This window comes from Amphibalanus amphitrite, unplaced genomic scaffold (genome assembly GCF_019059575.1).
Source record: "Amphibalanus amphitrite isolate SeventyFive unplaced genomic scaffold, NRLGWU_Aamphi_draft 000567F_arrow, whole genome shotgun sequence".
In the NCBI taxonomy this organism is placed as follows: Eukaryota; Metazoa; Arthropoda; class Thecostraca; order Balanomorpha; family Balanidae; genus Amphibalanus; species Amphibalanus amphitrite.
This window is the reverse complement of record NW_024882061.1, coordinates 286,742-314,416: the sequence shown is the minus strand read 5'-3', so window position 1 is coordinate 314,416 and position 27,675 is coordinate 286,742. Positions and strand designations below refer to the sequence as shown.

The following is a 27,675-nucleotide window of genomic DNA, read 5'->3' as shown; positions in this document are numbered from 1 at the left end:
AGCATAATTCTACTGAGTGATAATTCTACTGAGTGACTTCAAGGTCACTGACGACGTCAAAAGTCACTTCAAAGCGAATTGTGCACATTTATGCTTGTTTACTCTCCGGGGGGCTCGGGTCGGCGCCAAATAAGTCACATGAAACTCATATTTTGTTCACACGTTCATTAGCCCGTGACGGCGTGAGCCTCTCAGCCAACTTAGCCATGCTTGGGGGACGTATTTGGCCACATCAGGTGTTATCCCAGAAAGAAAGAAAGAAAGCTAGAAAGATGTGAAAAAAGCAACAGTGAACAGATAGCTTGCTATGAGATCTTTCAAAATGGCGATAATCATTTTTTGATCAGGTCATTGCTGAGGTCACTGCCCAGTAAACATGCCGACGTCGGCCCGACGTCGGGCCGAGGCTCGGCCCGACGTCGGCCCAACGTCGGTTCAACCTCGGCCTGACATCGGCTGGACGTCGGATATGCCCGCATGTTCCGACGTCCAGCCGAAGTCCAGCCGACGTCGAGCCGACGTCGGGCCGAGATCGTTTGCCGAGGTTGACGAGATCGTTTGTCGTTGGACCGACGGGGCCGACGTCGGCATGTTTATTGGGACAACGCGCCAAAAATATCAACCGGCGGCGGGATTCGAGCCCCCCAGTCGCCGACGTCGGCATGTTTACTGGGACAACACGCCAAAAGCATCAGCCGGCGATGGGATTCGAACCCCGTGTCCTACGAACGCGAGGTTAGCGCACTAACCACTACACCACACAGCCAGCTAACGGATTTGGTTTGTTTTGTTGGGTTATGCGCTTTCGGTCTGACAAGACCATTTCAGAGCCGGAAGGATCATAGGATGGAGACATTGGTCTTCTTGGCGAGCACCCTGGGTCCAGTTCATATAGAGTCCCTGGTCCCATTGCTGTTACGTGACACTTATTGGAAAGGGCGACCCCACAATGGATTCATATAGCCACTCTTACACACCAGCACCAACGTTTCCCAAAGTGTCCCTTTGATAAGTGGCACTTTGGCAAAGTGACACTTGCCGACTGGCCTTTCTATATGAACTGGGCCCGGCCCTGGTGAGTTGCCGGGGCTGAGCCTGACCAAAGGATAGGCCGAGCAGCCCCCAAGCACTCACCGCACCCGGCTACGGGCGAGCTCGGCTTACGGGCAATCCCATATGGGATAAAGTTTCCCGTCAGGTCCGGATCAGGGGGTTGCGGCGTTGAGGAAGATTTGAGTTTCCTGAGGATATTTTGAATACAGAAGCTCTTTATGAAACATGAAACATGTATTTTATATTATTTTAACGGTCAAAACAGCGGCCGATGTCGGTCCGACGTCGCCCCGACGTCGGCCCGACCTCGGCTGGACCTCAGCAATTGATCTCGGTCCGACGTCGGCCCGACGTCGGCTGGACCTCGGCTGGACGTCGGAACATGCGGGCATATCCGACATCCAGCCGACGTCGTGCCGAGGTTGGACCGACGTCGGGCCGACGTCGGCATGCCGATGCCGAGTTGCCGACGTCACCCCGACGTCGGCCGACGTCGGGCCGACGTCGGCATGTTTACTGGGTGGAGCCTGGAAGTCATCAAAAATAGGATTTATTTGAATTTTGGCTCTCGATTTTATCAATTTTTCACAAATCGGCGCATAAATCGGGAATCAATAGAGCTACAGCCCGGAGAAAAGCGCATTCGATAGCTCTTTCAAAGTTCTCTCTGAGATTTGTTCTCAGATTTGACCAAAGATCAATGATTTAGCCTGCAGGGGGCAAAAACTGCCAAAATAGCCGATTATTTCGGAAACAGTGTTTCTGCAATAGCTTTTGACTCAAGCATTGCACGATCCTCCTCCTTGAGGGCAAAACCCTCAAAATTTGACATTTTTTTGCGGAATATATTTTACTTTTATGACTTTTCACAGCAGGCTTGTTTTATGTTAAATTTATCGGCATCGCGTTTCTCTCGTCGAGACACGTCAACTGAACTATGAGTTGATCTGAAAAGGTCAACTTCAAATTTTCACCTCAGCTCAAGGTCAGAAAAAGGGTTAACCCTATTAGTGGCAGGGGGGGGGGGGTTGTTTTTATCCACCCCTCAGGTTTTTCGGGAATATCTCCGAAACCGCTGAAGCTACGATGCTGAAATTTTCTGACTTTTCCTAAAACTAAATTGGGCACATCCCCTGAAAATTTCAAGTTCATAACTTTACCAGGGGCGGCTCCAGAGCACTGGGAATTGGGGGGTCCTATTCGTGAAGCGAGTCATTTGGGCGAAGATCACGATGCTGCACCAGTTTTACGAACAGTGAATGAAAGGTATCATGTGATAACATATACAGTTATTGTGCATCCTCTTTTGACACGTTTTTGCTATAATAGGCGGATCCAGGCGTCCAAAAAGGGGGGTTATGTTTTACCTCCCAACATAGGTGCCCTGACACCGCCTATGCATGACCAATACAATTGTAGTCGTTCTCTCATAAGAAAATTGTAACAAAACAAGACCATTGCCACCCTTTTTAGAAACAGTACCAACAAAAACCTTATTTACTATACTTTTTGTGTACCCCCAATCTCAATGATCTGTATCCGCCTATGATTTTTGAAAATGCATATTTTTAGGATCCATGTGAATTCCTGGTTCATTCTCTATCGATCGGCAAAAGTTGCGTTAAGATTGGTTCAGAAACCTGGCCGTGATAAACAGTCTAAAATGTATCTGCAATTTGCCCGTTTTTACCCCCCTCTACCCCCCTATTGACATTTTTTAATTTTTATTTTCTAGAAATGTAGATCACGTTGAGCGAAATCGAATGCCGCTTGAATTTTGAAAATCGGCCCGTTAGATCTCGAGATATCAAAGGGGGGGTCGTAAACAGCCCCCCCCTGCCACTAATAGGGGTAGCCAGGAGCCTGCCACTAATAGGGTTAAGCTGCATATCAGTCGCTTTGTATCGTTGAGTTGAACACGTCTGACTTGTTTTTACAGCTATAGCGTGTTTCTGCCTAAAGGTATTGTCAAAGAACTGTTGGAGACGTTTCAGAACCTGAAATGACCTCAGGGGCATAGAAGGGCTCACGGGTGCAATTTTCCGATTGAGTGTGTCATTTGTACCTGTATCCCGATGTTTGTGTTATTGTTCAAAAGAGGGGCATTTCATGTTTTCCGTATTGATAATTGAGAGGTCGCAAAACCGACCTGACCCTATCCAAATTCCGAGCTCTGAAAATTGTTGGTAGGTACTATCTCCTTGCATGGAATAGTCCGGGTTTCAAACTTCTATGATATAAACTGTACAAACAAAAGAATCACAATTTTTTCATAGAGGCATCGGTTAATTAACTTGACGTGGTGACCTGGCTTTATGTGTCCTGGGGTCATAAATTACACACACGATGTCATATTGATGCATCGTAAGCTATAGACCAAGTTTCATGGCGTTGCTCGCTGCATTTTTCCTTACACACGCAAAAAACTGTAAGGTGTGATAAAAAACAATGCCCTCCCCCCACTCGGGCAAAGGTTGAATGAAAGATTGTGCACAATCCTGACAGTCACTGACGAGAGACGCCCAGTACAAGGTTCTCAAGTCCATGCAGCTGGAAGCTCTGTCTTAGCTGTTTGACCTGGCCTTGACCCGAGCTGTGACATCCAAATTCCACTTTAAAGTACTCGTCAGAAGCATCTCGTCGCGTTTTTTCGTTTGCCGCCTCACCCGTTTCGCTACGCCTATTAGTTCTCCAGTCCTATCGACTGGGGCCGTTGAACGTCCCTCCCCTCCCTAGCAAGTGGTGTGTGGTGAAATACCCCACAGCCTTCGGGATATTTGAATCTCAGGTTATTTAGAGTTTGATGGGTTATAGTTAATTACCTACCGTCTGTGTTTGCGAAGGACTGCGAGACCCCGTTTCCCATCTTGGCTCGTCCTGTGCGAGGTTCGGCTGGGCCGCCATCTGTCCTCTTCGCGGGGCCCCGACACCTCTGTGACTGAGCTCCGTGAGGACATGCTGCGTCACCTTCTTTCCCCATTCGGGGTCTGTCCTGGGTGCGTCGTCACCTGACGTGGTCGCCACAGGAGGTGGCGGCGGCTTCGCAGTGGGCCTGAGCACCGCACGTGCTGCTTGCGTCATTGAGGGGGCTATGGAAGGTTTTCGATTAACGATCTGCGGTTTGGGTTTCAGTTTTGGTTTGGTTGGCCTTGCGTCAGCTGTTGTTTCCGCTGGAGTGGACTGAGTTTTTTGCAAGCTTGGCTTTGACCTCGGGCGTGGTTCTGGTGGAAGGCACTGAGCCTCTGACGGTGATGCCGACGGCGGCGGTGACGTTGACTGTACCAGCGCCGGGGATGATGATGACCTTACTGGCGACATCTGCCGCCTTGGTGGAGGTGGTGGGAGCGGTGTCTGTCTTGGATCAAAGCACGGCTTTCGGCTCCCGGCTTTCGCTTTCGACTCTGCTGGTGATGGGAGGGTCGGCGGATGCACTGGTGAGAGTGACATTCGTGGCCGGGGTTCTGGTGGTGACGGCCGGGGTTCCGATGGTGGCGGTCGTAGTGACGGTGGCTGCAGCGGCGACAGAGATGGTGAGGGAGGTGGTGACGGTGACGTTGCTGGTGTTGGTGATAGCTCCCTGTTTGGTAGAGGCGGTAGCGGTGTCAGTTCCGGATCAAAGCGACTCGCTTTCGGCTCTGCTGATGACGGATGCACTGGTGAGAGGGATGCTCGTGGCCGGGGTTCCGGTGGTAACGTCGGTAACGGTGACCGCGACTGTGACGGTCGCGCCGGCGGCACTGGCTGCGTTGGTGTTTGCACCGGTGACGGTGCTGGCATCGGTGATGGCGGTAGCACCGGCGCCAGTGATTGATGTGGTGGCAGTGAAGCAACCAGTGGTGCTCGCTCTGGATCAAAAGCACCCGACGCCATTTCAACCGCTGTTTGACACACGGCTGTCCACATTGGCTCAGTTACATCGCCAGGAAATTTTGCCAGCATCTTCGGCGCCATGTCTAGCAATGTTCTCCACATGTCAAATGCTGAGCATAAATGTCCCACTGCTCTGGTTTCCAGTAGCGTTTCTGTGAGCGACCTCCACATGGTCTGAGTTTCTGCGATATAGCCCGTCATCAGCAGCTTGGGGACCGCGTTGAGGAGCATCTTCCATAACACTTGACTATCAGTCTCTAGATGTTCGTTTAGTAGAGTAGATAACTGAGCCAACAGGTTTTGCCAGACACTCAATGCCAATTTGGGGTTCTTGGTGCGAAAAAAGGTGATAATTTGACCAAGATCTGCCCGCCAAACGTCTTCCATAGGCGTATTGAACCTGCTCATACATATTAGCCTCTCCCGAACCCGACGGAAGTTATCTGCCGAATAAGTTTGCATGAAACCAACCACTTTCCTGTAAAATCACGTCTCACGCTCGCTTTCACGTCTACCACGGCACTGCCATAAGATATCCCATCTTTCTCGATGTATCCAAAAACACCTGCCGGCTTGCAAAATGTCAGAGGCCGTCTGATGTCAGAAAACAGGCTGGCACCTGAAACGGCAGGTCGTCACGGATACCTCGACATCAGATCACTGTCTGACAGGTGGAATGCACGACGACTGGCCACCTCGTTGGCTCCGCGGTTGTCGCCCCAAACGGTCGTCACACACTGTATCATCGTCACAAGCTCCGCCGCTGCGCAGGCTCTGCCGCCAAAGTGGGTACAAATTATCAGTACCTCTTCAGGCGCGGTACAGAGGATCAAAACCTCAGACAGTATCAACACCTCTTCAGGGGACCTCCAGTGCTGACTGATACCATATCGCACAACGGCAACACGCTACCTTGATTGCATGTCAGTTTTAACACAAGTGGTTTGGACTTTGGTTGCGAAAGCCCGACGCTCAACAATCACAATCGTTGAAAGTGGGGAGGACAAGGGATGCATCCCCAGCCTGCACCATCAATCTTTAAACTCGTACCTATACTACATACAGCATATATACTCCACCTAATACCTAAGATAGAGTGTGTGTGTGTGTGGGGGGGGGGGGGGGGGCTTAACCCGCGCCCCGCTGGGCTATTCAGCCATACGCGCCGTGCTGGGGGGGGGGGGGTCAGATTCTGCCCCCCTGTCTAACTTCCGAACCGATGGTCGTAGAAAGACGGGAAAAACGGCAATCGAAAGCTCTTAATAAGGCGGATCTTAACCTTCCAGGCGGTGGGGGGGGGGCATTTTTTGCCCCCCCCCATCCTTTAGTTTTTTCAATATATCTCGAGAACCGCTGCGCCGATCGTCACTAAACTTTCAGTACCCTCCCGGGAGCAGCTAGCGCACATGGTGACTAAAATTTTTTCCAAAGGCTATGATAAGTTGGCCGCTAATGACGTCAGAGTGACGTCATTTTTGCCATTTTCGACCCAAAAAAAGGTTTCGCGGGAAGAGCTGTCAGGCCTACAGCTTTAGAGATACAGAATAATGTTTCAGACATAAAAGGTGTGGAATCAAAAGGGCTACAAAACTGCTGTTTCGGTTTTTCGAATTTTTTGGATTTTGACCCCCAAAAATAAAAAAATAGATTTTTTGAATATAATAGCCAAAAAATCCAAAAAGTTTTTGGAATTTCGAAAAAAAACGGAATATATGTGATATTCCCCACCGCCTTCTATCAACATACCAAATTTGAGATCGATACCTCTTTTTTTGGCCAAGTTATAGCGAAAAAAACTGTTCAAAATTGATGACGTCAAATTTTCAAACTCAATTTTTAGCAATTCTAGACCTCGTAGAGCAAAACAAAGACCACCATTAGACTCCCCGTGACAAGTTGCATCGAATCGATACCCATTTTATGCAAAAACATTAACTTTGAAATTTGACCTTTTTTGACCTGACCTTGACCTGACCTCCACCAGAAAGTGACCTAAACCGTACCTGATGGTCTTATAACCAACACCATTGAGTTGGAAATGAAAAACTAGCCATAAAACATGCATCGCATAACCTTAGTAAAGTTGGGCTCATGTGGTGACCCTTGGTGACCTTTGGTGACCTGACCTGTGACCTGACCTGGTATGACCAGTGACCTCTAATAGCAACATATGTACTAGACAACTGACGCCTTATCGCTGATTTTCGACAAAATGCGTTTTACTCGGTGTTATAGCGCTTTCCCTAGAAGCCCCGTGAACGGTGAAACATTTTATCTTTGACCTGACCTGTGACGTCATCGGTGACCCTGAGGTCAATGAAATTAGGTTTCTTTCAACAAACTTGACAGGGCTATCGAACGCCGTTTGAATTTTCCGGATCCGTCCGGTAGTTTCGGAGATAAGGGGGGGGGGGGCAAAAAAATGCCCCCCACCGCGCGGAAGGTGGCTGGTAGGCCCACCGCCTGCCCGGTTAAGAGCCCAATTTTTTGTGCTTAAGTAGGTCAGAGGTCAGGTCAAGGTCAGGTCAAGGGTACAAAATGCAAGTTTCAACAGTATCGGCCTTGCACCGTAGTTGCCGAAGAATGGACTGAAACTAATTGCCCAAAACGTGTTCTTAGGCTACCAAGACAAAATTCGTTGCATACAATATCATGCAAAGGTCAAGGTCAAGGTCAGGTCAGGTCACCAAAAACGAAATGTAGAAAAGGGCATGTGCGACACATGTTTTATGGGTCATTTTATTCATAAAATTCAAAAGACACACTCAATAAGTGATATGGACCACATCTGGATGAATTTCAGGTCGAGGTCAGGTCAAGGTCAGGTCAAGTGAGGTTAAATTTGAAGTTGGTTGTTAACCCGCGCACCGACGGGGGTCTGCGCCAACTTCGCACCGACGGGGGGGGGGCGGATGACCGCCCCCCCCCCCTGAGATCTCGAGAACGAAGCAAGATAGCGACAAGCGGTAAACGGCATCGGATACGCACGGCCAAGATCTACAATTTTTACTAAGGTCATTTTCAGGTCAGGTCAAAGATGACGTCACAGGGGTCGAAAAAGTCAAAATGGCGGCGCTAGATATGGAGAGAGTTTTTCTCGAATAACTTTCGAATTAATCAAGATAGGAACAAACTAAGGGCATCATCGTGATTCTCTCGTCAATCCGCATCGAATGATATATATGTTGACCTCGAAAGGTCAAGGTCAAAGGTTGACCTCAGGTCACGTGACCTCGAGGTCATCATGTATATCATTCGATGCGTCTTGACGAGCTGAACACAATGAGACCATCCACGCGTCTGTATCTTGTTCCTGTACGGAGTTATTGGCCAAAAACCTTTGGTGACCTTTGATGACGTCACATGACCTCACAGCTGCCCAACAGCAAAACAGACCTCAAGGTAGTGAAGGTTGATCGTATATGAAGTCATGTATGGTATATGGGGCCATTCCGACCCGTTTTAGTGGTAAAAACAGGGAGTTGATTTTTCCCCCATTGACTTATAATGGGGAGGTCGCGAAATTGACCTGACCTTAGGTCATCGATATCAAAATTCCGAGATATACAAATTGTAGCTACTAATGACCTAATAATATCCTGCGACTTTCAAAGGCCTCCGACATCTACTGTAGCTCTGGCACGGTGACAAAGTTGCAAAAAAGTGACTTGAGGTTGGGTCATTCAAAGTGACCTGTTGACCTGACCTTAAAAGGTAGGAGGTTCAAACTTGCACACCATGTGTAAAATTGATGAGGTTATAGTCATACCAAATTTCGCGGCGCTACGCGCCGCGGTTTTGCCGCTATTCGCGAAAAACCTCAGGGGGGGCGGATATCCGCCCCCCCCCGTCGGTGCGCGGGTTAAGGCCTAAAAAGGTGTCTCCGATGCAGGTTTTCACGGCGAATCGAATGGTGCTATTTTTGTTTCCGTACGAGGTCTAGAACTTCCAACAAATTCATTTTTCAAAAATTTTGTGTGTCGTGACGTCATAACATTTTGAATAACTCCCACATTTTTGAACCGATTCTTCTAAAAATTGATATGTAGGGGCACATAGACCACTCCTCTGACATATTTTCCGTTTTTTCGATACACTCAAAAATTTTGGATTTTATAACTATTTTCCCAAAAAGTCAGTTGTTTTTGTTTGGGCCAAAATCTAACATTTTCAGAAAACCGAGATAGCTATTTGATAGACAAATTAGAATCACGTATATCCTTTTTTGTTACGTCTTGATTCCTTTAAAAATGAAGATGTTAGCGGCGTTTGAAATTGTGCCGTTTTTGAGCCGAAAATGGCGGTCATGACGTCACTAAAACGTCATTTTCTCAAACAATTTCCGACGGATGTCGCTCATATTCTCAGGAAACGTTTTAAATTGATGTATGATAAGGTACTGAAAATTTGACGTCGTTGGCGTTTAGAAGTTATTGGCGAAAAACGGGAGGGCGCAGATTCTGCCCTCCCCCCAGCGGGGCGCGGGTGCTCTCCTCCTTAGCCAGTGCACCGTGGGGACTTATGCCATTCTAGCACTAAGCACGACATAAGTGGCAAATACGAGTATTTTGATTCCCACTTTTTTGTCATCCATTTCACGTAGCATTGCCTAGTGCATCCGAACCCGACCTTAAATCATTTTAAAAATGATTGCTTACACCTCAAAACACCACGAAGTGTAGCATTGCGCCGACTAGCATCCTGCTTCCCGGATATAGCGAAAAAGCACATGACAATGAAACGCCCGCTCACTCGTTTCCCTGAACAGCAGCTATAACTTGTGATATATCTTCATTATCTGTATTCAATGAGGAAGATGATGGTATGCACGAAAATTTCCAAAAATTACCAAAAATATAATTTTCGGACGAAATGCTGAAAATGTTACAGTGCTTTTGATTCAGGGAGTTGATTCAGCAACCTGTTACCCTACAAAATGAGTTACGCGGCGTTACGCGTGGAAACACATATCAAAATGCTCTCCAATAGGTAGGTAATTTCTGCATCGGGGACAACTCTAACCTTTTGCCAAATTTTGCTTAGACAGATAGGTACTACGAGACGTCAAAGCAGACGGTGACGCGTGGTTTCTTGCAGCCCACCGCGCCGCAGCGCGGAGGGTCACCCGACTGCGGCGCACCGCCTGGGGGTTTTCGGTCAGTAGGGGTGGGGAGAAGGGAGGGAGGGGGTGATACCATGTTGGCCTTGTTATGTTTCCATCGCCAAATATTGTTTTTGAACAAAACAACAACGCTGTTGCAACGCTGCGTCTACATTACTGGCTCCTGCCTAGTGATATCAATTACGGAAAATTGAGATACCTACCGATATACCAAACCAAATACCAACAATATCCATAAAAAATACCGAAACCAAACCGACTTGGGAATATGAGGAAAATACCAACTTTTTACCAAATTCTCAGCCTCTTTTACATTAGTGAGGATTCACAATACCAACAAAATACCAAATTCACTCGCCTTGAAATACCAAATACCTACCAAGTTGGTATCGGTTTGGTATATATCGGTATACCAAAAGGTTGGTATCCGAGTGACATCTCTACTCCTGCCGTCAATGTTCACAATATCAAGCTTCAGTTAAGAGCTTTGATATAGGCAAATCGAAAGCTGTCATAACTTCGTAAAGTGAGGTTGCTGGTTTGGGGGGTGCTGATCACGAATTTCATGTTAGTTTTGATCAAGGATGATTTTTGTCATGCAAGGTCGCGTCAGGCTAGGCCCGACGAGTAGGTGCCCTGCCGCTGTCAGAGGCGGTTGCCACCTACTACGAATACCCGGCAAAACCCTTACTGGTTGACCTGACCCGACCTGACCTGACCCGACCTGGCCTAAATGCATGGAGACATCATCTATGATCATAACTGACATGAAATTCGTGATCAGCGCCCCGAAAAAAACCATAGCAGCCACGTTTTGTTTTACGACGTTTTAAGAGGTCCCAATTTCCCCAACTTTTGGGTCATTGACCTGACCTGGAAGGTCAAGTGTCAACCGATGACCTAGGACCTTAAAATTGGGTATCATCGGCTTCCTCTCGTCACGGGTAACACGCTCGTTTTTTCCGTGAAGCGAAGCTCTAGCTCGATCAGGGGCGAAACAGCAGGGGGGGGGGTCCAACGGACCCCCTTATCCCGCGCCCCGCTGGAGGGCAGAATCTGCCCCCTCACGTTTTTCGCCAATAACTTCTAAACACGTTACGCCAAGGACGTCAAACTTTCAGTACCTTATCATACATCAATTTAAGACGTTTCCCGAAAATTTGAGCGAAATCTGTCGGAACTTTTTTGAAAAAATGACGTTTTTGTGACGTCATGTTCGCCATTTTCGCCTCAAAAACGGCTGAAAATTTCAAACGCCGCCGTAACATCTTCATTTTTAAAGGAATCAAGACGTAACAAAAAAGGTTAAACGTGATGTTACTTTGTCTATCAAATGGCTATCTCGTTTTTTGAAAATTTTGGATTTTGGCCCAAATGTTTTAAAAAAACTTACTTTTTGGGGGAAAATAATTATAAAATCCAAAATTTTGAGTGTATTAAAAAATCGGAATATATGTCAGAGAAGTGGTCTCATGTGCACCTACCTATATCTACCAAATTTTTGAAAAATGGTTAAAAAATGTGGGAGTTATTCAAAATGTTATGAAGTCACGACACACAAAATTTTTGAAAAATGGATTTGTTGGAAGTTCTAGACCTCGTACGGAAACAAAAATAGCACCATTAGATTCGCCGTGAAAACCTGCATCAGAAAGATACCTTTTTAGGCCTTAGCAACCAACTTCAAAATTTGACCTCACCTGACCTGACCTTGACCTGACCTCGACCTGAAATTCATTCAGATGTGGTCCATATCACTTTTTGAGTGTGCCTATTGAATTTTATGAATAAAATGACCCATAAAACATGTGTCGCACATGCCCTTTTCTAGGTATATTTTGTTTTTGGTGACCTGACCTGACCTGACCAGTCATAGACCCGGGAACAGTGGGGGCAGCGGGGGCGCTTGCCCCCCCCCCAACTTGGGAGCCGAGGGGTCGGCGCCCCCTCAACATTGAGGCAGCGAGAAAAGATCTTTCCTCCCTTTCCGGACTTCTTTCCTTCTTGTTTCCTTTATTTATCTAAACATCAACACACGGCATTTTCCTTGCCATCTGAATGGTTTCTGCTGATACAGTATCGATTTGACAACATCTGCTATTGTCATCCCGCTTTGATTTGGGCCTGACCTTGGCCATAAGTTTGGCAGGCCAGATTTTATACTGCCACTGGACCATTTTGAGTCAACTTTGAGAAATACATAACGTACAACGGTGGTAAAATCGTTGCTATAGGCATAACACAGTTTACCTGCTCCGGGTGTGAGGGAGGGGTGTGGGACAATGAGTGCACTGACGTGGCGCCCTCGGAGGAATGGTATGGGATTAAAGCTCAGCGACACTAAGGGCTTGTGTGGTGCCTTCGGTTATCGGTAGCACCCTCAGAATCACAGACGTATGGCCCTCGGAGCCGCCGGTAAGGGGCCTTTACACGCGCACCGACGGGGGGAGGGGCGGATATCCGCCCCCCTGAGGTTTTTCGCGAATAGCGGGAAAACCGCGGCGCGTAGCGCCGCGAAATTTAGTACGACTATTCTCTCATCAATTTTACACATGGTGTGCAAGTTTGCACCTCTTAACTTTTAAGGTCAGGTCACCAGGTCACTTTGAATGACCCAACCTCAAGTTACTTTTTTGCAACTTTGTCACCGTGCCAGAGCTACAGTAGATGTCGGAGGCCTTTGAAAGTCGCAGGATGTTATAAGGTCATTAGTAGCTACAATTTGTATATCTCGGAATTTTGATATCGATGACCTAAGGTCAGGTCAATTTCTCGACCTCCCCATTATAAGTCAATGGGGGAAAAATCAACTCCCTGTTTTTACCACTAAAACGGGTCGGAATGGCCCCATAAACCATACATGACCTCATATACGATCAACCTTCACTACCTTGAGGTCTGTTTTGCTGTTGGTCAGCTGTAAGGTCATGTGACGTCATCAAAGGTCACCAGCTGTTTTTTGACAATAACTCCGTACAGGAACAAGATACAGGCGCGAATGGTCTCATTGTGTTCAGCTCGTCAAGGCGCATCGAATGATATACATGATGACCTCGAGGTCACGTGACCTGAGGTCAACCTTTGACCTTGACCTTTCGAGGTCAACATATATATCATTCGATGCGGATTGACGAGAGGATCACGATGATGCCCTTAGTTTGTTCCTATATTGACTAGTTCGAAAGTTATTCGAGAAAAACTCTCCCTATACCTAGCGCCGCCATTTTGACTTTTTTGACCCCTGTGACGTCATCTTTGACCTGCCTGAAAATGACCTTTGTAAAAATTGTAGACCTTATCCGTGCGTATCCCGTGCCGTTTACCGCTTGTCGCTATCTTGCTTCGTTCTCGAGATCTCAGGGGGGGGGGGCGGTCATCCGCCCCCCCGTCGGTACGAAGTTGGCGCAGACCCCCGTCGGTGCGCGGGTTTAGAGGCACTGGTGTGGGGCCGTCATGCAGGTGCCGGTGTGGGCGCTAAGAGGTGCTAGTGTGATTCTCTCAGGGGCGCCGGTGAGGGTTCTTACAGGCGTTGCTGTGTGCCCTCATAGACGCTGGTGTGGAGCCGTTACAGACGGGTGTGGGCGAGGGTTAGAGCTGCTGACGCGATCTCTACAAGCCGGCAGGGGGTCTCAGTGACCGGCAAGGGGTCCTTAGGCCGGCAGAAGAAGTCCTGTGGGGTCCTCAGAGACCGCCATGGTACTGTCAGACGCCGGTGGGGCCCTCAGAGTCACCGGTGTGGGACCCGCAAAAGTCACCAGTGGGTGGCCTTTAGATGAGCACTGAGCAGGTGTTGGTTGGGTCCTCAGAGCCGCCGATATAGGGCTTAATAGGCACTGGTGTAGGCACTCAGAGTTGGGGGTGTGCCAACCCCTCAGAGACACCGGTGTGGGCCCTCATAGGCGCCGATGAGGGCCCCACAGTTTCCGTAATGGGGCCCCCAGAAAAATAAGTGTGGAGCCATCACAGGCGGGAAATGCCCCTAGAACTGGCCCCTCATAGGCCGGTAAGAACTCTCAGAGGCCAGTAACGGGCCCTTGGAGACCACCGAGGCGTCCTTAAAAGCCGCAAGAGACCCTCAGAAGCCGGAGTGGGGCCCTTTTGGAGATATTAGTTTGGCTATTTAGGGCCCATGAGGTGCTCTAACGAGCCCCATGGGGCCCTTCTGAGTCGAAATATGGCCATCGTTAACCCTCGCCCGTAAACGGTGTTTTGCCACCTTCGCCCATGCAGGGGGGGGTGGGGTTGGTGCGACCCCCCAGGCGTTTGAAAACGGAGCGTCGTAGAGCTTAGCGGAAAAGACCAACGGATTGCTCTCAACGAGATCTCGCGATTGGTGGTATATTTTTTGGTCCTAGGTCAGCATTTGACCTACTTATGACCGGTCAAAGGTCAAATTTTCGGGAAAAATCTAACTTTTTCAGATTTCCGCGCCGATTGCGGCAAAACGGTAAGAGATATCGACTTTCAACCTTCACTATCGTGATCCTTGATCAATTCTCTATCGTTTGGTGTGTATTTCGATGTCATAACTCTAAAAATGATGCGTTGGGAGCATCGGAAGTCTGCAAGGTCATTTGTGCATTGGGTCACGTCAGGCGTGTGACGTCACTGACCTGACCCTGACCCGAAATGAACTACAAGAAACAACCGAAGATGCCTGAAATGGATAGCAAATTCGAATTCAGGGCATCAAAATACCCCGAAAAGGCATACAAGTGCAAAAAGTCATTACAGGTCAACCGAGGTCACTGACCTTACCTTGACCTTTAGTAACCTTCAAAATGTCAACGGACATTGTGCCAATGTCAAATCAGCCAGTTGTGATTCTAAACCAATCCATCAGTGTGTCAGGTCAGTCGGCATTTATACCAATGTGTAGCAATCTCCAATTTAGCGTAAATCTGGCCGGAGTTTGTTCCCTTTATGACGTCATAACTCCGTGACCTGACATGACCTTGACAAAAAAAACAAAAGTTGCGCAAAGGATGCCCCAGAGGGTACTGAAAATTTGAGCAGGTAATCTTAAACGGTTCGGCGTGTAGCTAAGAAAAACCTCAGGGGGGGTTGCACCAACCCCCCCCCCCTACATGGGCGAGGGTTAACCCTGAGCGGTCAAATGGCGCCACAGGGCCTCTCGGACCCGAGGGTTCCTTTGAACCCGAGGGGGGGGGGTGGTACATGTCCCTTAGATCCCTAGCTACGCCACTGTTTCATATGCATCATGTCAGGTATTTTAGACTCGCCCCCCCCCCCCAACTTGAAGATCGTTCCCGGGCCCCTGCCTGACCTGACCTTAACCTTGACCTTTGAATGATATTGTATGCAACGAATGTTGCATACAAATGTTGGGCTCTTAAAGGAACTATCCCACCTTCTAAAATGTTGTTAAAACCAGTTAAATTGTGCCCGACTTTATAGATTGGATGACCAGGAACACGGTTCTGGCATTTATTTTTTATTAAACATCTTAGGCTTCCTCCAAACACAAACTTTCAAATATGTGACATCACAGCCCAAAATTACCTCCTTCCCCAGGCCACATTACTGTCATAAAGCTGATTCTTTTTACTCTGTAGGCACCACAACAAAGTTCAGACCAAGTTTTAAGCGATTTTTCAACGAACAAACCCATTTAAATCAGAATGACTAAACGAGGTGACGTCACACTAACGGTCGCTCCATGTTGAAGATAGCCGATAGGGCCTTGCGCAAGGCCCATTTTCAAATGAAGGGAACGAATTTCTTCAACACCAAGAGGCCGCGGGGGTTGCAACCTAGATAGATAGTGGTTTCTGAACCTCGCCGCAAACTTGGCTATCTCAACTCAAACCCCATGTTAAAGGGGGGATAGTCCCTTTAACCCTCGTGGGCCCGGGGGGGGGGCGTTTTTCGCCCCCCCTGGCGAATATTTGCGATAACTCCAGAACGCTTAGGGATAGGAAGGCGAAACTTTCAGTACCTTTTCTCCCATCAATTTGACATCTTCTGAAGTAAAAAATTTGGACCTAACCCCCTTGATGACGTCACAAGGTCCATTTTTCTAGACCCCTGCACGGCAAACTTCGGCGTCACGGACGCAAACTTCAAATAGCTGCTAAAAATAGAGTTTTAGAGATAAAGACAAATTACGAGCACGGCTGTGTAGCGTTTGACCTAGAGAAAAATAGAAAAATAGTTTTGGTGACCTGAGGTCAGAGGTCAGGTCAACGACCCCGAAATGTGGTTTTAGTTTTTCGCAAATAACTTCGACAAAAATGGTCCTAGAGCTACGGCAGTGGTACCATCGCATTCGCCTTGTCAAGCCGCGTCGAATGATATATATTTTGTTCGGAAAAGGTCAAGTTTCATGTTGACCTCATGTGACCTCGAATGACCTCTGGTTGACCTTGACACATTAAAGGTCGTTTATGATGGATTTGTACCCGCTGATCACGAATCTGGCATCTATTTTCCTCTAAGCCTTCATTTAGAGCTTCCGGATGGCAAAATTGTCTTATTTATTATTACTAACTTGAATCAGTGAAATAGTCTCTAGCAGGGATACTCTTCTGTGACCTTGACCTTTGAGCAGCCTTGTATCGTAAGATGAACCACAAATAGGGAACTGATAAGCCTCAAAACATTTCAAAACATCTTGGAAGTTAGCTTGCAAGATGTGCGAAAAAGTGCCAAGTTTGAGGTCAATTTTGAGCGTGACCTTGACCTTGACCTTTGATTTGGAGCACATTTTCAGAATCCTCAGATTCTCTTCTTTCGTTTGACACCCAATTTTGCCGGTTTGATGCAGCCTGCCGTCCTCTAGAAGGCTTACTTTGAGATCACTACACATGTGCCGGTTTTGGCCTTTGACCTTGACCTCTGACCTTGAAAATTGACCTGAGGTCAAAAATTTTAGGTGCATTAGAATCGTCTCGTAAGGACCTTTCGTTTGGTATCGCTTTTGTTTCCGTAGCTCCCTTATTTACGGAGTTAGACAGGGGGGGCGAAAAACGCCCCCCCCCGGGCTGCGGTGGTTGAGATTACCCCCCGGGCCCGGCCGGGTTAAGATCCGCCCTGTTGAGAGCTTTCGATTGCCGTTTTCCCCGTCTTTCTACGACCATCGGTTCGGAAGTTAGACGGGGGGGGGGGCAGAATCTGCCCCCCCCCCCCCCCAGCAGGGCGCGTATGGCTGAATAGCCCAGCGGGATGCGGGTTATACGTTCGTGGCCGGAAAAACACCAATACGGGCGAGGGTTAACCCTCGCCCGCACATGGGGGGGTGGTTGCCACCCCCCCAGGTAGTCTTTCTGCTCTGCACTCAACATTTTTAGAGCTAGAAGGCTGATTTTTCGTATAGCTGCTCCTCTATCCTTTCTTGATGTCCACTGAAAATTTCAAGTTTCTGTGGTTATTGGTTTCGGAGATATGACCTTGTTTTTCAGGTCATGTCATGACCCAAATGGTTAATTCTCAACATCTTGCGTTGGCTATGGGCCTTGTGAGCTTTTGACACCTTGATTTCGGCCTTTTTTGCCAGTCTTACCTCCCACCTATCATGGAACATGTTGTTCGACGATGTACAGATGTCAAGGTCAGGGTCAAGGTCAACCTAGGTCATCTAAGATAATTGCGTTTTAGGCAAGCGGAATTTACTTTTTGTGAAGTTTTTTTGACTGCATTTTTTGTAAAAGCTTCTCAGAGCATGATTTCATGTAATATGGACACATAAACAATCGGTGCACACATCAGTATACACACAGACACACACAGACATACAAACACATATAATTGACCTTGACCTAACTTGACCTGAAATGACCTCAGCAGCAAAAATCTGGTCGGGTAGTGTGACAAAGAGGTTCTAGCTGGCTTGGCACCAGAAAACGGCATCGTCATCGGTTTATGATAAGCAGAGCACTTGATATCCAACGGTGACCCAAAACAGCAACATTTTTTAGTTTGACCTGACCTGGAAGGTCAATGACTGACCTGAGAAGGTAAAACTGGGTATCATTGGATTCGTCTCTTCCCAAAGAATCTTTTTGGTCTTTACCGCTAAGCTCTATCTCCAACAGGAACGAAATGGCGCGGGGGGGGGGGGGTGGCAACCACCCCCCCATGTGCGTTCTAGGATGGGAAAATGGCATGTGCGGGCGAGGGTTAACCCGCGCGGGGCTGGGGGGAGGGTAAATTTTACCCCCCTCGCGAATTTTTGCAATATCTCAAAAACGGCAGCGCGCAGCGCCGCCAAACTTTCAGTACCTTTTCTTACATCAATTTGACACGTTCCCTGAAAATTTGAGCGAAATCTGTCGGAAATTTTTTGAGAAATTGACGTTTTAGTGACGTCATGTTCGCCATTTTCGCCTGAAAAACGGCAAAATTTCAAACGCCGCTAACATCATCATTTTTAAAGGAATCAAGACGTAACAAAAAGGTTATACGTAATTCTACTTTGTCTATCAAATGGCTATCTCGGTTTTTTGAAAATTTTGGATTTTGGCCCAAATTTTTTCAAAAAACTGACTTTTTTGGGACAATAATTATAAAATCCAAAATTTTGAGTGTATCGAAAAAACCGGAATATATGTCAGAGAAGTGGTCTATGTGCACCTACATACCAATTTTTAAAAGAATCGGTTCAAAAATGTGGGAGTTATTCAAAATTTTATGACGTCACGACACACAAAAATTTTGAAAAATGATTTTTTTGGAAGTTCTGGACCTCGTACGGAAACAAAAATAGCACCATTCGATTCGCCGTGAAAAACTGCATCAGATAGACACCTTTTTAGGCCTTAACAACCAATTTCAAAATTTGACCTCACTTGACCTGACCTTGACCTGACCTCGACCTGAAATTCATCCAGAGGTGGTCCATATCACTTATTGAGTGTGATTATGGAATTCTATGAGTAAAATGACCCATAAAACATGTGTCGCACATGCCCTTTTCTATATTTTGTTTTTGGTGACCTGACCTGACCTGACCTGGCCTTGACCTTGACTTCTGAATGACATTGTATGCAACGAATATTGTCTTGGTAGCCTAAGAACACGTTTTGGGCAATCAGTCTCAGTCCATGACTCCATTCTTCGGCAACTACGGTGCAAGGCCGATACTTAAGAAACTTTGAATTTGTACCCTTGACCTGACCTTGACCTTGACCTCAAACTTTAAATTAAGTACATGTTTTTAGCTGTTTGTCATGAGATCTTTCGATTGGCGCTTGAATTTTCCAAATAGGACCATTAGTTCGGGAGATAACAGGGGGGGTAAAATTTACCCCCCCCCCCCCCCAGCCCCGCGCGTTCGGCTGGAGACCCCAGCCCCGCGCGGGTTAAGTAAGTATACCAATTACCATACCGACATCAGATTGGCCCTGATGACGATCTGATGACACCATTAGCGTCGCTACGGGGGGGCAAGCGGGGCAGCTTGCCCCCCCAACCTCGGACCGGGCACCCCCTGAGATCGATACAGATCCGATGAGATTTTGGAGTCGGGAAAAAATGGGGGTACCTTTCTGAGAATGCCTGTGATGTCAGACTCGGTTGAAGGGTACAGTTCAAGCCAGAATCGGAGTCGCAGTCGCCAAAATCTTCACGACGCCGATTCTAGACTCGGGAATGTCAATACTGTGATTCATTCCAAGTTCTTTATTACATTTTATAGCCGATTTTCATAAGTTTTGAAGTGCTGACACAAAATTTCCGTTCAAAGCGTGACACTAAATCTTCGGGCCTTCTTAACTCTCGTCAAATGTCTGCTACAGACTCAAGTACCGTTCAAGTGCCACAGGAGCTTGCTTTTCACACAGGCTCCGAAGGACCTCCACTGAGCTCTAAGAAGCCTTCAGAGGGCCCAAACCAGCCTCTGAGAGTCCCACTTGTGTCCATATTCTCTGAGGGCTCATACTCGTACAGGGATCTTTGAGGACCTTACACATGCGTAGACCTCTGAAGGGCCACATGGATCTTTGAGAATACTTTCGAAAATTTCTGAGAACCTTAGGCCTCTGATAGCTCAGCCGAGCTTTTGAGGCGACAGATTTTGCTGAGCCCAAGCCGGCAGCTTAGGGGTCACAACTCACGTGTGCCTCTGAGGGTCCCAGCACATGTTTCTTATGTCCCTATGTAGGGTCCTTAACTCCTTAGGGATTCGACACAGACCTCCAGGGTTCACACTGCTATCTGAGGGCTCCCGGCTCACCCTGGGCCTGGTCTTTTAGCGCCCGCCGCCCACACTGGCTTCTGAGGGCCCCACTTTGGGCTCGGAAAGCCCTAAAGCACCACATACGCGTAACTATTTGGGGTGACCAACGCCAATCTTCAGGATCCTAAGCAGGCTTCTGAGAGCTCACACTGACCCTGAGTGGCCTAAAATGGCCTGGAAGTCTCAAGCCTGTCGCTAAGGGATCCCTTGCCGCTATGCCGTGCGAAATTTTGGTTCCGTTAAACATCTTTTCTTCGCGTTTGCAGCGCTTCCCTAGTCCTACACACGAAAAACGAGAAACTTTTTGTTTACACTCTCGTGTGAACAAAATACCTCCTCTCACTGAAGCAAAGATGAATTAGGTACTTCCGATCCACACTTCCGACACTCAATCTCCGCCGAAAGCCCAACTTGCATAGCTACAATCGGCGGCTGGGATAAGCCCTATGCATTTCACGTAGAACCTCTGCGACTGCATGCATGCTTGAATGAAGGTTTCAGCAAGGTGATTCGATTTTTGAGCGTTTTTAACCTTTTTTTTCTGGGTGATGATCATGAGCGACGAGCGTCTGAACGGGGGCTCTCTAGAGTGCGTTGGCAATCGCAGCCATTGTGATTCTACCGGTCGTGTTTTTTTGTCCAAAAATTTCAAAATTTTGAATTTTCTGTAAAAAATGACATGTCATATAGCTAGAAGGAAAACATTGTCACCATCGTATTCCTCGCACCATTACAAGTCGAATGATATGTAAAATAAATGAGTAACGACTGGAGAAAGGCAAGATTTAACACAAAAGTTGATTTTGCCCCCCCAACCGAAAATCTCTGGCGACGCCTATGGATGACACCCCCGGTTTTTAGAAGTGGGTGAATCGTGTCCGTGACCCCCGAACCCCGTCGGGGAAGCCCCTGACTGTGAAACGCTTCATTCAATCAACCAAGGCCCTAAAAACAGTAATCAGCTGAGGTAATGTATTGCGGCATAGCATAACTTCAGGCGTAAACTTGTGCTGACATCTATTGAATGAAACATGAAAAATAGCTTACGTCAACGTACGTCAGGATTTCAGGAAATCGCTAAGAAATCTAAAGTGCATTTATTGTAGCGGTAGGACTTACGTACTTCTTTAAAGTTGGAAAAAACGACGTATATGGGATAAAACAATCAATTGTGATAAGAGAAATCGCTTAGCATGTATAAAATAAAATGTTCAAATGTTCATGACGTCACTCTACAAGAAGATTACTTTTGAAAGTCCTAGATATGACAAAACATTATCCTTGAAAGTTATTCACAATTTCGTGACAAAAATGGTGAAAATGGGAGGAGCTGCGGCGTGAAATGACGATCGAAGAAGTTCGGCAGGTGCAAGGCAGTGGCAGGTGTTGCGTTATGTGTTTGAATTTCATATTTGAATAAAATTTCAGTTTGATTCATGACAGTCGCCGTGACGAAGAGTGGTTCCTTTCGTTGCTATTCCAATTCCAATTCAGAGTGATTCAATTCAAGAGGTGACCTTCACTGTCACTGGAAGTTTTGTGTTGAGAGGGCATCGTAGTTCAGGGTTTTTTATGCCATGTGAGGAAACCTAATTACAGGCTGAAGATACTCAACCACATGGGATTTCATCATGTTCAACCTTGCTAAAAAGGGACATGCAGCCGTTGATGTCAAGAAGTCAATCCAAAAGATTCTTGACACCAAAAAGGACTCAGCCACACGTTTGAAACACCTGCGCATAATATTAGGTAAGTTTTCGGTATTAGTAGAGCAGACGTCACACGAAGGTTTTCCAACCAAGGAGAGGCGCCATACCCGGTGGTGCTTCTTTCTAGGAAAACCTGAACAAACCTAACCTAACCTGACCTAACCTAACCTACAAACCTACAACCTACAAACCTACAAGCCTACCCTACAACCTACAAACCTACAGCGCCCCTCCACGGTTGGAAAACCTTCGTGTGACGTCTGCTCTACCAATGCCAAGTTTTCTTACTGATTGTTTTGCGCTGATCCTATTCAACAGTATCTACCTATTCATAAAGTAAGTAGTATTTACTTTAGGACCAACTTTTTTCATTGGTAAATTTTAAACATTCTTCCATTTTTTGACATCCTTAATCTAGATATGATGCTTACATATCACCAAAATATTGAATAAGAAACATAACCAGGATAAGAAAGGAAGATTCCCATTGCTCCAGTCTGCAAAGTATGGCAATTTCGATGAGATCTTGTAGGTGCGGGCTTGTTTGGCTGGTGTGGATTTGGTGAGGTGCGGTGTGGATTAGTAGTGTGATGCGGCATTGGCTTAGCAACGGACATAACAGACCAGACGAGGTAAATGAGGAAGATTGAAGAAAAAACATTGTTGGAGCTTCAACATGTAATTCAATGTGCTCTCACAATAAATTGGGTGTGCGGTGGTCAGAACGGACTCTGCCAGTGCTGGTCGTCCCGTAATCACGCCTGGAAGTTCGCACTGTTACAACATGAAACGCACCGCTCAGCTATGCGAGTCGGTAGAGTGAAAGAGATGAGCGCGGTCAATGGGAGGGTTTCGAGTTGTGCACGGCCAATGGCAAGGGCATGACCGCTCCATCGCTTCAAGTAGTCAAATGCGGACAATTTATCATGTATGTTAGATACACCTAATAAGTTGCATCGAAAGAATCTGAGGTTGTTGATTCAGATTCAGAATCAGATATGCATTCATCGAGGGTCCACAGCAAAAAGTGGCTTTTCATCTGATACGTAAAGCAGATAAAACCGATAAAACATGGGTTAAGTGGGCATGACATCATCATAGCACACACAAATCACGCACACGACATTCACACCAATACCATCTCAGTGACGTCTGGTAAGAATCGCGTTTTTTGCCTCTCGACGGAACGATGGCGCCTTGGACGGAACCTCGGATCCAAGTTCATGTCGTTCAACATCGAGACCCCCTTGATACACAGTCAGCGCCTTCCCGTCTCGGTTCGAGGTCGTGGTTGTGTCAATCTGCCGGCGTGCCTTGTGTTGTGGTCATGTAGGTCGCGGGCTAATGGACCGATGGTTTGGCTGATATATTCAGGAGTTCTCGTGGTGATAGCTCGCTGGACTGCGCAGATGGTGTGGTACTCGGCTACTGTTAACGCCAGACCCCTTGAGACCCTAATTTTTCGCGATTACTTTTAAATGCGTGAAGGAATTTCAACCAAGTTCAGGACATGGCCGTTTCAAGACAGGCCGAAACTTTTACAATTTAGATATTTTATCGCCATTTCAATATTTCAGGCACTTGTCATTGACTCGTAATGTTAACTGTTTTTCCATCCTGGATAGAGGCTTTCTACGTCATATGACATTAGGCTCCGCCCACGACTGCGGCATTGACCCGTGCCCATCAGCGACCTCTGTACAAACGTCTCCCCTGCCATCTGTGAAGGACTATGAATTTCGCTGACGCTTCACGTGCTATGAGTCAATTGCAGCAGACGGTCAAGTAAATGTTAGGCTCTTGTTGACTCTTGTATATAGGACCAAGAGGACCATCACTCCTCAACCTACTACTCAGTCGTGCTTCGAACAAACGTTAACGATTCCTAACAAATACGATTTTCGATGTAGGGTATCTGTTTGAAATACGAGCGAGCCGTATGATGTGAAGCTCAGGCAATTAACTTATTATTGCGTTGTTCGATGGTTGCATAGCGATGTACAAATCGGCAGCTACTTGGTGACATCCGACATCCCATTATCGCATTATCTGCAACGCCATAGGCTTTAAATACAGGTGAATATTTCCTAACCTTATGTCAGTTATATGCCATCTGCCCGTCATTTGCAGCTTATAAAAAAATATATCAGCGAACATATCAGCATTGTAGAAGCAATGCGCATTGAGCATTTATGACTCCTTAGTCATCATGTCGCTCTCTGGGCACTGTCAGCCAAGACGCTACGCACAACTCCGCCGGCTTTCGGCACCGCTCGACCGTCGCCCGTCCCCGCTCCCCGCCACAGCGAGAGTGACCGCGCGCCGGCCCGAAACCGCCGCAGGCCAAGACCACAGAGGCGGGGCTTAGCTGTGACGTCATAACGTATCACAGACTGACTGGTGATAGCCTCTACACACCGGATGAAAATCTTGCTCGAAATTTAACATTACGAGTCAATGACAAGTGCCTGAAATATTGAAATGGCGATAAAATATCTAAATTGTAAAAGTTTCGGCCTGTCTTGAAACGGCCATGTCCTGAGCTTGGTTGAAATTCCTTCACGCATTTAAAAGTAATCGCGAAAAATTAGGGTCTCAAGGGGTCTGGCGTTAACAGTAACTCATCAGCTCGCAGCCAGCCGAGCCGCTCGATGACATCGGAGGTGTGGTCACTGCGTCTGCGACCGCTGACGACCCGCCCACAAAAGTTGATGATCTTCTGTACGCGAGTCATCTGTGTCACACCACACGTCCCGTACACACTCATGCAGTACCGCACAATGGAAAGAACCAGGGCGTGCACTCCAAACCTCAGTGTGCTGGATGGCATCACGTGACGTGCGTGGGTGAGGGCAATGAGTATACCGGTGCATTTTGAATTCATGACGTCAATGTGTGCCTGGTAACTCACAGTGGGTCAGGCGCTTAACCCGCGCACCGACGGGGGGGGCGGATATCTGCCCCCCCCCCCCTGAGGTTTTTCGCAAATAGCGGGAAAACCGGCGGCGCTATGAAATTTGGTCCGACTATTCTCTCATCAATTTTACACATGGTGTGCAAGTTTGAACCTCCTAACTTTTAAGGTCAGGTCACCAGGTCACTTTGAATGACCCAATCCATAAAGTTACCTAATCCATAAATCCTAATCCATACGGTACATAATCCATAAAGTTTGACTTTGGATGACCCCTAAGAGCCTAATAACGCTGTTTTGTACGCAGCGAAAAGGACAGAAGTTCTTTCCACAATCCACTTTTTGGAAGGTCGCTCTCTGTTTATCGCTGCGTTGCTGAATGCCTTGTTTTCTAGCTTTCAGGGGTTGGGGTGGCATTTTCCCACCCATGTCCATTTGAAACAGTGCCGTCCCCTGTCCGAATTACGCTCGGTTCTGACACCCATCGCGCCGGTGATTTCAGAGAACGTCGACCTGGTGGAGGCGCGGTACATCTTCGAGACCCACTACAGCCACATCTATTATCTCTTCTACGATGTCTTCGCTGCCACCGAGGCCGGCGTCAAAATCAAACGTGAGTCTCCCATGAGTGCTATCTTATTGGGATTCGAACTTTTTGTCTTTAAATTGTTCGTTTTTCGTCGTAACAGTTGATTCGGAAACCCACCTCTCTTTTGACTGTTGCCATCTTTTCTTTGCTTCCCGAGGATTATGTCTTCCAATTCCATCTATGTAGGCTGTAGCATTCTTTCGTATCATAGGTCTTACAGCTCATTCCTCTGTGTGATGTCACACTGCTTCTTTCACCCCACTCCGCTGACAGCTCGGATTTCCTATAGTACCCGGAGTGGTCCCCCCCCCCCCCCACTCGACCCCTCTGACGCCCCTCTCCCCGTACAGCGCACCGCGTGCATCGCGAGGACGTGGAGTCTGTACTGTACATCCTGGAGCACATCCTGCTGCTGCTGCCTGAGCTGCTGCAGCAGCGCTGGCAGCTCCACAGTCTCACGCGCGTCATGCGCACCCTCCTCCATCCGGGCAACATCCTCCGGCTGCGCAGGGAGGCCATGAGGTGAGTCTGCCGGGAGGGGGAAGAGCGTTTGTGTTTCGGGGGGAGGGAGTACCTACGGGGTACGGTGGCCTTTGAGACGGGACAGCAAAGCTACTGGAAACGCGGAGGATACTTTCAGCTGACTGAAAGGGACTAGGGATATGCTGCTGATATTTACAACAACACTCGAGGTTTGTATGGTGGTTTAGGATGCGTGCTGCACTGCGGGAAAGGTTTCTCATCGCACTGGGACATTCTTCACGGACTCCTGAGCACCTGAGCACCTAAGCACGGTCCTGGCATAATCGCCCGCTCCGTTAACCCGCGCCCCACTGGGGGGGGGGGCTATTCATAGCCCCCCTCCCGTTTTTCTGCAATAACTTCCAAACCGCTTGACGTATCGACGCCAAACTTTCAGTACCTTCGGCTGCATCAATTTGACACCTTGTGTCAAAATTTGAGCTTCGTACCTACCATAGGTCGGCCGGAAATGACGTCAGAGTGACGTCATGTTCGGCCGATTTCGACGCAAAACATTGAACCACGGCAATCGCTCCCAAGAGCTCAGTTTTTAAGCTAGATCCAATTTCTTTGCATGGGAGGACTCAGAATAGACTGCGCTATCAAACTGCTATCTCGAATTATCGAAATTTTGAAAATTTCGAAAATTTAATATAATAAAATTCAAAATTTATATATTTACATTTTTTCAAAAAGTTTTTGTATTTTCGAAAAAACCGGAATATATGTGATAGAACGCATTATTATAACTAACTCTAGCAAGTTTCAGCTAAATATCTTCAAAAATGGCCAAGTTATACGCATTATTGCAAAAATTTCACAATTATTAGTTTTTCAAATCAATTTTTCAGCACGTATTTGACATCGTACGGCAATATAAATAGCACCATCGTGTTCCTGAGCTCAAACTGCATCCAATAGACACCTTTTTTGTTGAAAAATTTTAACTTCAAAATTTGACCTTTTTTGACCTGAAAGTGACCTGACCTAAGCTAAATTTGACTCAAAATGACCTCGAATGACACAGACGACATCAAATTCGAAATTTTTGGCCTAAATGGACCATAAAACATGTGTCACGTGACCGACGCATGATATAATATTTTCGTGACTTGTGATGACCTGACCTTGACCTGAAAATCAAAGTACAAGTTTGGTACCCTCAGGGTATCTAGAGCATCCGTTCACGAGTGTGCGAACCAAAAATGAGCCTGATCTGACTTGTAAGACGGCGGCCAGAGCCCAAAACGTGAACAAGCCAAAATGCTAATAGTTTTTACTTTGACCTGACCTGTGACGTCATCGGTGACCTCGAGGTCAATGAAATTAGGTTTCGCTCGACAGTTTTTCCGGGGCTATCAGACGCCGTTTGAATTTTGACGATCGGCCCAGTAGTTTCGGAGTTAGGAGGGGGGGGGGGGCTATGAATAGCTCCCCCCCCCCGTAGGGCGTGTTATACGCAGACCCCATTGGGGCGCGGGTTAATAGTTGGTCTGTATGTTGAATTGGCTCGGTTTCGCCGGGCGGTGATCGACCTTATCAACTGGGCATTGTTTCGGCTCAGCCGTGAACTGAAAGTGCGTCCAATTCTGGAGTGGGTCGCTGCAGTGACCGTGGGCTGTCTCAAAACCACACAAACCTCTACGAACGGGAACGACAGTTTAACTATTCGAAATCTAGAGTTATTTTCTTAACCGCCAG

General features: G+C 47.3%; 1 protein-coding gene across 1 annotated transcript in view; it reads left to right on the top strand.

Annotated features, from left to right (window-relative positions):
* The first annotated feature begins 21,587 nt into the window (after window positions 1-21,587).
* LOC122393986 (ral GTPase-activating protein subunit alpha-1-like) overlaps window positions 21,588-27,675 on the top strand; it is a 41,302-nt gene continuing 35,214 nt past the window's right edge. The window contains exons 1-3 of the mRNA XM_043390510.1: window positions 21,588-21,989; window positions 25,366-25,476; window positions 25,803-25,974. Of these exons, the coding sequence (XP_043246445.1) occupies window positions 21,872-21,989; window positions 25,366-25,476; window positions 25,803-25,974 (401 nt within the window). The 5' untranslated portion in view covers window positions 21,588-21,871. The remainder of the gene's footprint in view (window positions 21,990-25,365; window positions 25,477-25,802; window positions 25,975-27,675) is intronic.